The sequence below is a fragment of the Varanus komodoensis genome, unplaced genomic scaffold, assembly GCF_004798865.1.
Source record: "Varanus komodoensis strain SLA01 unplaced genomic scaffold, ASM479886v1 scaffold116, whole genome shotgun sequence".
NCBI lineage: Eukaryota > Metazoa > Chordata > Lepidosauria > Squamata > Varanidae > Varanus > Varanus komodoensis.
In genome coordinates, this window is record NW_025335333.1 from 386,533 (window position 1) to 399,413 (window position 12,881).

The 12,881-nt window shown below is 60.6% G+C and overlaps 3 protein-coding genes across 3 annotated transcripts; all 3 read right to left on the minus strand.

Moving 5' to 3' along the window:
- Nucleotides 1-698: 698 nt before the first annotated feature.
- Nucleotides 699-6,276, minus strand: DDOST (dolichyl-diphosphooligosaccharide--protein glycosyltransferase non-catalytic subunit). The gene is made up of 11 exons (XM_044421256.1): nt 6,058-6,276; nt 5,418-5,528; nt 4,239-4,325; nt 3,917-4,020; nt 3,584-3,678; nt 3,172-3,265; nt 2,580-2,728; nt 2,215-2,362; nt 2,007-2,127; nt 1,388-1,494; nt 699-1,138 (listed from the first exon to the last, which is right to left on the minus strand). The coding sequence occupies exons 1-11, from the start codon at nt 6,260-6,262 to the stop codon at nt 989-991; spliced, it is 1,371 nt and encodes a 456-aa protein (XP_044277191.1). The 5' UTR covers nt 6,263-6,276; the 3' UTR covers nt 699-988.
- A 338-nt stretch (nt 6,277-6,614) lies between these two features.
- Nucleotides 6,615-11,448, minus strand: SH2D5 (SH2 domain containing 5). The gene is made up of 6 exons (XM_044421257.1): nt 11,302-11,448; nt 10,770-11,018; nt 9,858-10,032; nt 9,552-9,648; nt 8,922-9,081; nt 6,615-7,885 (listed from the first exon to the last, which is right to left on the minus strand). The coding sequence occupies exons 1-6, from the start codon at nt 11,437-11,439 to the stop codon at nt 7,664-7,666; spliced, it is 1,041 nt and encodes a 346-aa protein (XP_044277192.1). The 5' UTR covers nt 11,440-11,448; the 3' UTR covers nt 6,615-7,663.
- A 510-nt stretch (nt 11,449-11,958) lies between these two features.
- On the minus strand, nt 11,959-12,839 carry LOC123018795 (translation initiation factor IF-2-like). The gene is made up of 2 exons (XM_044421169.1): nt 12,402-12,839; nt 11,959-12,234 (listed from the first exon to the last, which is right to left on the minus strand). The coding sequence occupies exons 1-2, from the start codon at nt 12,837-12,839 to the stop codon at nt 11,959-11,961; spliced, it is 714 nt and encodes a 237-aa protein (XP_044277104.1).
- Nucleotides 12,840-12,881: the final 42 nt, after the last annotated feature.

Below are 12,881 nucleotides of genomic sequence, written 5' to 3' on the forward strand. Positions count from 1 at the left end.
CCAGCAGCATCGCGGCGGCCGCCGAGGCGCGCGCCGGCCCGTCCCGACAACCCCGCCGCCGCAAAGCAGCCGTCGCGAAAGGGCGCGCGGCGCCGGTCCCGGCGCATGCGCGGCCACGCCCCGGCGCCGGCCGGCACGTCCGGCTCCCGTGCGGGCCGCGCGCGCCATGTGCGGGGCAAGAAGGCGCCCGCAACTCCCGTCCTCTCGGACGCCCGTGCTGCGCCAGGGGCTGCTGGGAACTGTAGGCCCCGTTTCTCTCTCGGCAGGCCCAGGGTCGCACCCTAAACCTTTCTGGTTCGTGGACCGAGTGCAGTCGCCAGGGCCTGTAGCCCTTCGGTGCTATGGCCAGGGCTGGCCACCACCTCTATGAGCCCATTTTTTAAAGCAAAGAGCAACCATAACACCAAAAAGCCAGAGCAAGAACAGAACAGTCTGGCACAAAACACACTGAATTCGATTTTGTCTCATTAGAGCGTCAGTGCCATCCCTGCCTCCCCACATAAAGTGGGCACCCTCTAGATCAGAACAGATTAATTCAGGTTTTAATTATTCAAGACACCCCTGGCCAGGACTATCTGCACTGCACCCTCTTTCTTACCCTCTCTAAGCTCCACTTGACACCAGGCTCAGCAGGTGCTTAAATTGCTGTCTCCTTAAGAAATACAACATTACAATAAAGACAATCGCAGGGAGGGAGGGAGGGAGGAGAGAATTGCCTCTTTATTTAGGAAAACAGCGATCTGGAAACAAAGACCCTGGTGGCAAAAATGCTTGGGAAATGTTGACGGGGCACATGCGTTCCACAGAGTTCATGGAGGAGCCGATCACTTTCCTTGAGGTATCTTCTGCCCACAACCTCAAATACCCGCTTTTGGTCTCGAGATCCCGAGGACGCCAGTCCCCGGGAGTTTCCGCACCCCAATACGGCTCGGGGCTCGTGCCCTGGACGAGGGGGCCCCCGTTCTTGGCCCCGGCTCTTGGCAGATGGTCAGTCAGACTTCTCCTTCTCTTTCATGTGCAGGAAGACGACGCTGAACAGGAAGAGGCCGACCATCATGGAGAAGGCGCTGGCATAGTAGGGGTACGCCGAGGGAATGAAGCGCTCGTACTGCGTGTGCTGCAGGGGACGCACGGACACCTGGCGAAGAGCGGAAGTAAGTGCCACAGGACACACCGCAGGACAAAGAAGACCCGAAGCCCCACCGCCACCAAGCCATCGTCCACCGCAGCGGCACGAGCGAGGCCCGCACAGAAGCGACGCGCACGGGCACCTGCAGCTTCACTGCCGGCTGCAATGAGGGGCGGCCCGCAGTGGGGCAGACGCGCCACCTGCCTGCCCGCAGCCCTTGGCCGCCTGGTCCCTGAACACAGAGCTGCTGCCACGTGCCTGCGTAGAGGAGTACAGGTGGGTGTAGCCCAGCCGGTTGTAATCCACTTTGAACTGGAACACGCCGTAGACGTCTGGCAGCTTGAACTGGACACTGTACTTCCCTCCTAGGAGCCAAACACAGTCCAGGTCTCACAGCCGCAGATGGGCCACACACGCCACAGAGCGGAGCCTGCCAGCGGAGCCTTTTCCTGCACGCACTTCTACGGACGGCTGAGAACTGCAACTCAGCGCAGACAAAGCTTCTGCAGGTCTCAACGCCCAGCTTGTTCATATTCGTAGCCCACTTTTCCCCAAGAACTCAGAGCAGCTTACATAATGGTTCTTCTGCTGCCAATCCTATCCCCCAAACAACAACCCTGTGAGGTAGGCTGGGCTGAGAGTCTGTGACTGGCCCAGGGTCACCCAGCTGGCTCCACGGCTGAGCGGGAACTCCAACCCCGATAGCCTGAGCCCACACTCACAGCTGAGCCCACTCTCACCACACGGGTCTTTTCTAGGGGAATTAATACAGTCAAGCGATACAGATATGATTACAACATTTTAACGCAGCAAGTAACTTACAAACCATTTCCCCAGGCTGCGAGATAACATGGTATAGAAGGGAAACCCAACTCACCATTCCGCTTGAGAAAAGTCCTCACAAATGGGTCAATGCGGACAAACTCGAGCTGGATATCATCTCCATCAAAGGGGACCCACTTCCCATCCGAGAGCTTTTCAATTACAACGCTGTACTCCTGCAACACAGAGACCCTGCTCAGACACCCAGAGGCAGGCTCACGGGAAACCAAACCCTGCGAGCGGAAGCCATGCAGAGCTCTCACCACTAGGTCGGTGACGGTGTACGCGCTCGGCGGTGCCGTCTCCCCTACGCGATGGTGAGACACCTCGCCCACACGCAGAACGCCTTCCTCCTTGAACACCCAGCGGGACAAGGCCAGCGCCAGCTCGTAATTCCCCGTTTTGGGGTACCTGAATTGCAGGAGAAGCAGCGAGAATCAGAAACCTGCAAAAGAAACGCTGGCTCTGTGCCGCAATGCATCCCTTCTCTGGAGCGGACGGAGGAGCCATCCCCGGTATGGGAAAAAGCGTTTTGTTGGCTCAGCCGACTCCACAGAACCCGAGACACCCCTCCGGGCTGCACTTCAGTGCCTTTGCACAAGCGATCCAGCATCCAATCGCCACGTACTTCTTGGAGCCAGGGGTTGCTTTCTGCACAGCCGAGTTGAAGAAGGCGTCGCTGAAGAAATCCAGGGAGCCGCTGAAGACGACACGGGCGTTATTGCGGGCCTGCAGGCCTGCGATCAGGAGCGTGTTCTTTCCAACAGCGTGAGGGTACTATGGGGACACACAGACCTCGTTACGAGCAGCCATCATGGGGGGTCTTTGTATTTTTAACATTCTTGATAAAGTATTTGTTAAAAGCAAAGAACTTTTGAACCAAGTTGCATACTTGCCTTCCCCTCTGACCCCCCTTCCTCACCCTCTCCTCCAACATGTAAGATGGACCCATACCACCTCCTGCCCCAAATCACTGTGAAGGGCGAAAAGCAGAACTAGAAAGCACGCCTTAGCCCCTGGGTCCCTGAGACAGCGTGGAAACAGCGGTTCAGTCCACCTGGTGGGTAGCAGGCTGGGGAAGGCTGCTGGAGGGGCCTAATTCAGCTTCTTGGGCAACCCAAATGCAACACTCATTGTGCTGGATCCAGAGGCGCAGTGGCAGCGGCCTCTGACCAAGCTCTTCCTTGTGGCAGAGCAAATGGCGAGGCTCCTCCACCTACCTGTGTGATGGGTTTATCAGGAAAGAAGGAGTAAGACGTAGAGGAGCCCGTCAAGATATCCAGGACGAGAGGATTGTCAGGGTCAGCCACCATCCTACAGGGAAAAGCCAGCATGACCAAAAGTGGCCAGGAGCTCTCCCTCCACCTACAGATGGGGAGGGGCCTCCCAAGACACCCACAGGCCCCTTGCAGCTCGTGCGTGTGTGGCTGGCTGCAGCGGGGCTGGGAATTTAATGGGATCCTGGTAAGAGCATTCGATGCAAAACAGCGCGTCCGCTGTACCAGAGGACCTGGTTTTCGCTGCGCATCCCCTTAGGACTACAATGGCTTGCATCCGAGGCAGCCCGGGCACAGCAGGGTGGGCACAGCAAGCCCAAGCCCCCGGCATCCGTCCCCACGTCGCTGCACTCACCCGACCCCCCTGAAGAGTATGGGGTTCAGCGGCTTCTTCCCCACAATGGTGGGCGCCTTCAGGAGATTCTCAGACTCCGCCACGATGAGCGTGTGCTGCAAGAGGCAGTAAGAGGCCACTGCGAAACTGCTGCGGGCGGCAGCCCCAGGGCCACTTGGCCTGCTTCTGGTTGCTGCCGCAGCTTTCGAGGAGCAGCAGTCCGCCTGCCCGGCCTTGAGGAGGAGGGCGGCCGACGCACTCCAGCCCCGCCCTTTCCGCAGCTGGGCACCGGCAACTACAAGGCACAGGCGGGGGGCAGCTGTCAGCCCCAGGGCGGCCACACAGCCCGCTCACCTGGCCCAGGTCCGAGGCATCATAGTTGTGGTGGTCAAGGACGGCTGTCTTCTCTTCGTCAAACTCGATTCCGCATTCGCTACCCAGCTCTCGGATCGGGTCACCTGGGAAGGGCAAAGGCAGTGCCTTTTCGCTTGTACAGAAAAGGGGAGCCACAGGGGGTCAGAGCCAATGTGACCGGGAGTCTAATTCGGGCTTTACCGTCCACAAGATTTCACACCATACATCGCCTGCTCTACAAGATCACCCGCTCCCAGCAGAGGCAGGGAAAATGGGCACGCACAACCCCATTTTGGGATGGCACCAAGTCTGCCTTACTGACCTATATCTGAGCTGGCCGCCACCAGGACGCTTCCCCCTCCATCGATGAAAGCAGCAATCGTCTCGACATTGATGTTGCCTCCAAAATCTGAAAGGAAGCACCCAGGCTGCTCAAGCACAACAACGCAAAGGCACACAGGAGTGTCTCAGAGCAGCACTGGGATCGCCTCTACCCACAAGGTGAGCGGCTTTGACCTCAGTGTGGCAATTCACAGGCTGTTCACTTTCCGTGAAGAAAAAGTCCACCACTGCCATTGCACTAACGCACAAACTCACCTCACCTAGTTACAAGGGGGGAATTGTCAGTGCTGGTAAAAAGGTGACAGAAACAATGGCACGGCCCCAAGTTTGTCTTTCATTTCACTCATGCATTCAGTTTCCACACTGCCCAATAGCCAAAGTTCTCTAGGCAGTTTACAGAAATTAAAGTGAATAAAAGTGCAATACTGAAGATAATACAGCAAGTTCACATGCACACGTATAATAAGCAAACAGCACACCTCCACACGCATGAATCGATCTCTCTAAGCAATCTTAGCCATCAACAATAAGTCATCTGAGAACCACACAAGACGTCCTGCCGTAAAAACTTAACTATACAAGAAGGTCTCTTGGGGGATGGCATTCCAAAATTGTGGGTGGCGCAATCAAGCCTGTTGAAACATTCCAAACCCCTTTCAGGTGGGAGGGAACCTAGTAAATGGATGGGGTCATGCTACGAGAAGAATTCTGCCGGGTATTGTCATCTCAGGCTGCGTGTGGCTTCAGAGATATTAAAACAAAAAATAGGCACAGTGTATCAGGCTCCAAAATTACAAGCAAGCAGTGCCAGTGAGCTAGAATCAACGGCCTGTGTTCAGACCTTTCAGTCCCCATTACCAGTCTAGCTGCCACATTTTACATGAGATTGTTTCTGAACTATCTTCAAAGGCAACATCATGCAGAGTGGAAGACAGCAATATAAACTGAAGGCTACCCTAGCACACCTGATATTTAGAGCACTTTCCGCAAAATGGACTAGATATACACAGAAACAAATAGGAAGTCAAGCTCTGAAATACTATTACAGTGCACAAATACTAAGTTTTAGCTGTTCAAGGCTGTGAGCATACATATATTTAAGGTGAGTAAATTATTTACACTGCTGATTCTTCTACATCCATTTAGGCAAAACTCATACCTTCTACAGATGGAGAAAATATGATGAGATTATCGTACAGGAACTCTCCATATTTAATGAGAGACAGTCCTGGGTCATCAGCAGTCCTGAAGGTTAGATCAAAGCCCCGGTCTAGAGAGAGAAATGCAAAAGAGAGCACACTATTATGTCAGCAGCATATCATGAAAATGAAAAAGGCATTCCCAGCCAGCACTTGGCCACGACTTCCCGATGGAAGCCCAGCAAGCAAGTTGGCCATGCTGACTGAGGGATGATGGGAGACGCATTCCCAACACCTCTATGGGCACGCTGGGGGGAGGAGGGGGCACGCAGCTTCAGCCTATCTGGAGACTGGCTGGGCCGAGGACAGCGCCTGCAGTCCACCGCCTTCCGTGTTCTGACTGTGCAGATAACGGGATCTGCACTCGCACCGTCTCCGCGCGCAGGCTGGGGCGCGGCGGTAGGCCATGGGCAGCCGAGGAACGACGGGGCGTGCAGTCCAGCCAGCGCCCTCTGCGTGCGAGTCGTGCTGGTGATAGCGGCGGGGAGGCGCCCGATGGGGGCTGCTCGCCCGCCCGCCCGCGGGGCCTTCTACGGGCAGAGGCCTCTCCCCCCCCCCCCCCGCCGCCGCCGCCGCCGCCGCCGCCGCCGCCGCGCGGACCTGCCAGGCTGCGCATGAAGAGCGAGTGCGTGTCCTTCAGGTTCATATTCTCCAGCAGCACCAGCGTGCGGGACCCACCGCCGCCAGCGGCTGCGGCGTGGGCCCAGGGGAGCAGGGCCGCCGCCAGCACGGCCACGGCTGCCGCCACCATCCCTCCGGGGCGCCGCCACCGCCGCAGCCGGAGCCCACCGCACGCCGCCGCCATCTTCCTTCTCTCCGCGCAGGGCAACCCGGAAGCGGATGCCCGTCGCCGCCAATCAGTGGTTGAGGCCGCCCCCGAGGAGGCGGTGCCCAAGAAGCCTCCCGGCCAATCACGAACAACGGTGGCGGCAAGCTCGTGCGCGCGGAGGGCCAATCGAAGACAAACAACTCCCAGCCTCGCTCCGCCAGCACCCAATCACCGCTCCCCTTCTGCTCCCGGGCAGCCAATCGGGACACGCGCAGCCTAGATACGCGCGACGGATCCCGAGCGGGCCCGCTGTTGCTATGGGAACGGAGGCGCGCAGGCCTTCAGGACCCCCCCCCCCAAAACACGAGAAACGAGGGTTGGTTTGCAATCCAAATATATTTGCGCAACATCTACATGGAAACATACTCGAAATATAACGACGGCGCCCCACCGACAATAAATTACACTGGGACCAGCATGCTCACGTGTCATACGGACCCCGTGGGGATTTGGCGTTTCCCTTTCAAGGGCACGTTCTCTTAACGTGCCCTTGTCGTCCCTTGCCAGCTCGGGCACCATGTTTCAGTTTTATTCTTTTTGGCAGAAGGACATTCAGCCAGGCACTGTCTTGCAACAAAACCCGGACAGCAGCAGGCACACAAGAGAGGAGGCGCTGCAGCTCTTACCCGCCCGGGGCAGGGAAGAGGCATAGACAGGACGTGTCCTCTCGCGGGCTCGGAAGCATCTTACAGAAGGCGCAAAGGGCAGCAACAGCGGGGAAAGCGATGTTTGGACCAGGCCTTGCACGTTGTGACCGTCAGCAAAAGCCATCCTTTGCGGAGGCAGCGGGAGCCCAGAGAGGGGCTGGCGGAGCAATCCGAGACATGCTACTCGGAGGTGTAGCCAGGGTGGCCCTCAGCTGCTGTGGCCTACAGCCCTCGCCGGCACTAGCCAGACGCTGGCTCTCGGCCTGACCTAGCTCGCAGGGCTGTTGTAAGGGTAAAATGGAGAGGAGGCAGGCCTTTGTAGCCACTGTGGGTTCCCGGCAGAAGGAAGAAAGGTCGAATATAAACTTAAAAACAGCCAGCAGAGATAAGGGGCACTACGGCCGGATCATCCAGCAGGGGACTACAGGCTGCCTCTACCCGCCATTTGGGACTGCAGTCAATGGAAGAGCGTCACACGCACTGTCTCCCTGGAGTACCAAGGTGACGGAAAAGCTTGGCCACACCCCTTTGGCTAGAGAAATCGGGACACGCTTGCTGTCGACGGCCCTGCGCTAATGGCACAGCCTGGGCCTGTACCAGAGAGGCTGCTTCACGCAAATGAGCGGACCAGCTGAGGGGCGAAAGCACGATGCAGCAGGCAACACCACGGAAAGCCGGGACATCAGCGGGGGTGGTGGGTGGACGCGGCCCCAGAGTTCTTTGTCGAGCGTCAGCCCAGCTGTGGCAGGACCATCAGAGACCGGCTGCTGCTGCCCAGCCACGAGGCCTGCCGGCGGCTCCGCTCCTCCCGCCAGCCATCCTCCGCCACACAGTCGTGCTCCTCGTAGCAGTGGTTGATCCGGCCTGTGGCCAGGGGGCAGAAGAGGCCGCCCTGCATCCCCGAGTAATGGTCCAGCAGGGCTTCCATGCTGGGGAACTCCACATTCAAATGCTCCACGGGTGGGGAAAGAAACCAGAAGTTATGAGGGACCAACCCTGCAGCCGGCAAGCACAGTACATGGCTGGCGTTCGAAGCCCCTGCGCCACGTGTTCTAATGACCACAGGAGCCATCAGCCACGGGAGGTGGAAGACATTAGTGCATGAGATACCATGAGGCGAGGAGAGACAAGGCGAGGCAAAGCTTTATTTCTCGAGGAAGAATTTGCTATCTGTACCTAAAGCGGCCTAGATGTGTTGGACTCCCACTCCCATCTTCCTCAGCACAGGAATTTTAATCCAGCAGAGCTGGAGGGTGCCTGGATACTGAAGGTTGGCCTGGAGGGAGGGTGGACTGGTGGGCCCAGAAGAGGGGTGGGCAGTGTACAGCCCTCCGGAGGTTTCAGCCTGCCGCTCCGATTGGCACACCGGCTGAAACTTGACCCCATTCCTGCAACTTGAGCCTGTTATTCTGTGTCCTGTACTCTGGGTCATTGAGAAGAGATTCTGGCCTTCCTCTGACAGTCCTTCAAGTACTTCTTGAGGCTGAACATACCTGGTTCTCTCAATCTTCCCTCATTGGCTTTGCCTCCAGTCCCTGAATCATCCTTCTTGCCGTCCTCTGAAACCTTCCCAGCATGTCTGCATCTTTCTTAAACCCTGGTGCCCAGAATGGGATGCAGGACTCCAGATGAGGCCTAGCCAGTGCTGAGTAAATGGGAGCTAGTACTTCATGGGAGCTGGAAAGATTGTGGGAGCACACCTGGGGAGCCAGAAGCAGCCCGACCTGGCCACACAGCTGAAAGGTCAGGGCGCTGGGGAAGGGGGAGGGGGCCACCTTCCACCCCAATGGGAAAACAAGCAAGCGCTCGAGACTTGATCTGAAACTCTGCATGGTTCAAATTCAGCTAATGCCTCGATCCTGTTTTCCAGCAGTCCCATCCGAACGGCAGGAGTCGAAACAGGGCAACCATGCCTGCAGTACCCAAGGCATCAGCCCACAACGGCCAGGAGGGCGAAGAGCGACCCCGAACCCCTGCTCAGGTCTCACCTCAATGGAGTACTTCCCGAGCTGACTCCTGTAAATCTGGTAAGGGATCACTCCGCACCGCGTCCTCACCGTAAGGCACCACTGGTTGGAGGAGCCCGGCTCGGGCCACAGCAGGAAGGACCCAAACACGTCACGCCTGAGCAGTGCCAAGCCAGCGTCCCTGGGGGAGCACGGGGGGGGGGGCTTAGGGGAGGGGGGCAGGAGCCTCCCCTCCTGAAGAACAAGCAACACTCGCGCCCCAGGCCTTCCCCGCCGGGGAGCCCCAGGCTGCAACCTTCCGGGGGTTGAGCTCCGTGCAGAAAGAGGGCGATTCGCCCAGGCCTCCCCACCAGAGAACCAAAGGGATCCTCCTCGAGAAGCCAGACAAAGGCTGGGCAAAAAGGAGGCACTTATACTGAAACGTGTACTTCCACGGCTGTTTCTTCTCCCAAAAAACTTAAGAAACTGACTTCTGAAGAGCATTATAAACATTTTTCCTGGGGAAGGGCTGCCACGGGTTCAAAAAGCACTGGAATTGCCTCCATTCCTTGTCCGGCCTTCCCTTCGATGTGGGCCTCTGGGCAGAGCCTGACAAGACACACGGCGGCCTCAGAGCTCTGCGACAGGCCGGGACGTGGAGGCCCCGCTCACCTGCTGAGGCCCGCGAAGGACCAGCTGCTCTCCAGGAGGCTGCTCTCGCTTTCCGGCAAGTGCCCCGTGCTGGCTCTGCTGTCGCAGCTGCTGTGAGCTGGGGCCCGGGAGGGAAGAGGAGCAAGGCGAGTTACGTGGCGCAGCACAGAGGAGGCCATCTTCCCAGGAGGACTCCGGAGACACGAAGGGCAGGAGCTCAAAGCCAGCCTGGAGTGAGGCACGGCTTTTCGCATCAGCCTCCCCGCCCCCACCCCGGCCCACCCCCTCCCGGCCGGCCAGCCCCTGCTGCCTCCCCAGAGCACCCACCCATCTCCCGGGCGCATTGCTGCAACTGTGCCTCAAAGGTGCAGCCCCGATACGCTCCGGAGCGCAGGATCTTGCTGCGGATGGCCTTCTTGCGCACCAGGATCGGGGAGCAGTACGGGTTCCCAGGGCGCGAGCTGCCCGCGGGGCTCCTCTCCTCCAGGTCCAGCCTCTCGCTCTGGGGTACAGTGCGGAAGAGACAGGATCAGCCTCCCCCAGGAGCACAACGCTTCGAAGCACCAGAGGAGAACGAAAGAACAGCCCTTCTGGGTCAGACCTGCACCCACCCAGCCCGGCGCTCTGGGCACGCGGTGGCAAACCAGCTGCCCACCGGGCCTGCCAGCAGGGTGGGTGCAAGGCCTCCTCCCGCCCTAGCTCCGCGGCAACGGATGTGTGCAGGCAGGCCACCTCTGGCGAGGAGGTAGCCCACGGCCAGCAAGGCTAGCAGATGTGTTCCCTGGAGAACCCACGCGGGGGGGGACGGAGCAGTGCCGCGAAAAGGATCGGCCTCGCAAGAGCGGAAGGGGAGTGGCTTGCATGCTGGACTGGACCCACAGCTGTCTGCCCACCTGTTGACTGGGGGCAGGGAGGGCGTCTCCCCCGGCATTCCCCTGAAGGGCTGCCCCATAAATCAGCCGGAGGAGGAGCATCCGTGAAGAGCGCCCTTGGCCCTCTCCCTGCTCCTGGGGTCTACGGACTGCTGTGCCCCTCAGCCAGAGGCCTCACCCCACTGCCTCCCAGGATGAACATCCGCCAGCCAGAGAAGGGAGACCGCTGAGAACCTGGCAGAAGGAATGCCAAGGAGAGCTGGAAGCTAAGTTGGCACCGTAGCAGGTGCGGCTTCTGCTGCCAGGCGCCACTTGGCTCCTTTGCCCACCTGATCCCTGGGGACACCCTCAGAGACGGGCCGCTTACCACACTGACAGAGCTGCCAAAGTCGCCCGGACAGGGGAGCCTCCGGAAGGAGACCAGCGCATTGACGTTCTGGGAAACCTCCTCGGGACTGAGGGACTCCCACACCACCCGGCTGTCCAGAGAGACTCCCAGGGGTCTTCCAGGCTCTGGTGGAGCAGGGCCACTGGTGGGCCAGTCCTGTTCCTCGGGGTGCATCAGGAGGTACCTGAGCTGGAAGGCGCGGCAGAGCAGCAAGTGCAGAGTCTGGACCTGGAGGGGGGAAACACCGGAGGCGTGACCTGGTGCCCAAGGTGGGAATTGCTCCCCCCCCCACAAGTCCCGCCCCTTTCGCGTGCCGTCTTTCAGATTGTATGCCTGAAGGCAGAGGCGCTTTTTTTGGTTGCACGGCAGGGGAACAATGCTGCAAGCAAGAAGAAATAAACTGAGAAAATAATCCACCTGGCCACGTGTGGAAGCTGGCGTGCGAAGAGCCAGGAGGCGGGGACGCACCCCACCCGTGCTGCGACCCACTGCCCCACCCCCGTGGGGCTACCTCGCTCGGCTGGCTGCCGACAAACAAGTGGCAGAAGAGCTGGCTAGGTGGGCTGTGCGGATTGCGGGCCACAAAGGCGAACTGGCAGTCGGCCGGGGTCCAGGTGCTGTAGAGGATGCGCTTGAGGGCATGGGCCATGAGCAGCACCTGTGGCCAAGAAGCGAGGGCCAGCATGGGCGGCGTCTCCCGTCCCCACAGCCACCCCACCGGAGCAGGCGGGCCACGCGGGCGCTGCCGCCCCCTTCTGTCCGCACAACAGCCCCTGAGGTTGGCCAGGCAGAGGGTGAGCGAGATTGCCCCCCCCCCCCGGGGCCGTTTCTGGCAAGTCCTTCTCCCACAGTGCGGCCTCCATCCTCCCATCTCCTACCTCCCCCTCCAGGCTGCACATCTTCAGGCCCTGCAGGCAGAACTTGAGGACGACGGATCGCCGCCGAGGGCAGTCCTGGGAGGCCGGTGACGGTGGCAGGGAAAGGCAGAGAGAGAGAGAGGGAGAGAGGGGAGAGCCCAGCGAGCCAGCGCTATCCCGCGGGCAGGATCACCGGCAAGAGACGCGGTGGGAAGTGCGGAGAGCCCACCCCAGCCGAGCGAGAGCGAGACCAGCACCCCGCTGTTCCCCCAAGGGCCGCCAGCCAGGCGGGGGTGCCCAGCGGCCTCCCCCTACGCCCAGAGCGCTTCTGAGATCAGGCAGCACAGAAATGTCACAAGCAAAGTGGAGCAGGGAAATTCGGCAGCTCTGCAGAATGCGTATCCCTGGAGCCAGAGATCCGCTTGAGGGGAGCTGAAGTTGGGCGGCGGGAGCGCCTCTGTGCACGCGCAAAGGGCCCACGTGATCCCCGCCATCCCTGCCCTCACCTTCAGGAGCTGCAGGGACTGATGGATCGCCTGGACCTTCTGCTGCAGCTCCGCATCTTCCACCACGAAGGAGCCCACGTACTGTTGGCAGGGGAGGAGAGCAGAGGGCGCCCAGCCCGGGGTTGCCGGGACCGTGCGACGCGCCCGGCCGCCCTCGCTCTGCGCGCGTCTCCCCGGAGCGGACGGAGCCACGGGCCCCCGGGGGGTCGGCCCCCCGCTCCCACCAGCCAGCCACGGCCCCGCGTTACCTCGGCCAGCCGGGCGATGACCCGTCCGCCTCGCTGGGGCGCTGGGGCCGCATCCGGCCCCCTCCCGTTCCCAGACGCCTGCTTCTTCATGGTGCCCGTCGCAGCCTTTGCTGCGGCGCGTGGGGAAAGCGGGGAAGAGAAACGGGCGAGGACGCTGAGGACGCCTCCCTGCCGGGGCCCCCAGTCACACCTGCCCTCGGCCTCGGCCACGGCGGCGGGAGCGAGCATCCTTCCCCGGCGCTCGGGGCTGCCACCGCCAGCACTCCCGGAGCCGCCGGGGGGGCGGGCACCGCCGCCCAGGCCTCCGGAGGGCGCCGGGCTGGGGAAGCGCCGGCAACGCCTCCCCGCCCGCCCCCCAGCTCGGCCTGGCTGCTTCGAGCGGGCCCGCCCGGCGCCCCGGCTGCCGTGGGGTCGCCTCCCGCCGCGGGGGCGGCGCATCCCGAGGCCCCCCCCGCCCCGGCGGCCGCGCTCACCTGGCGG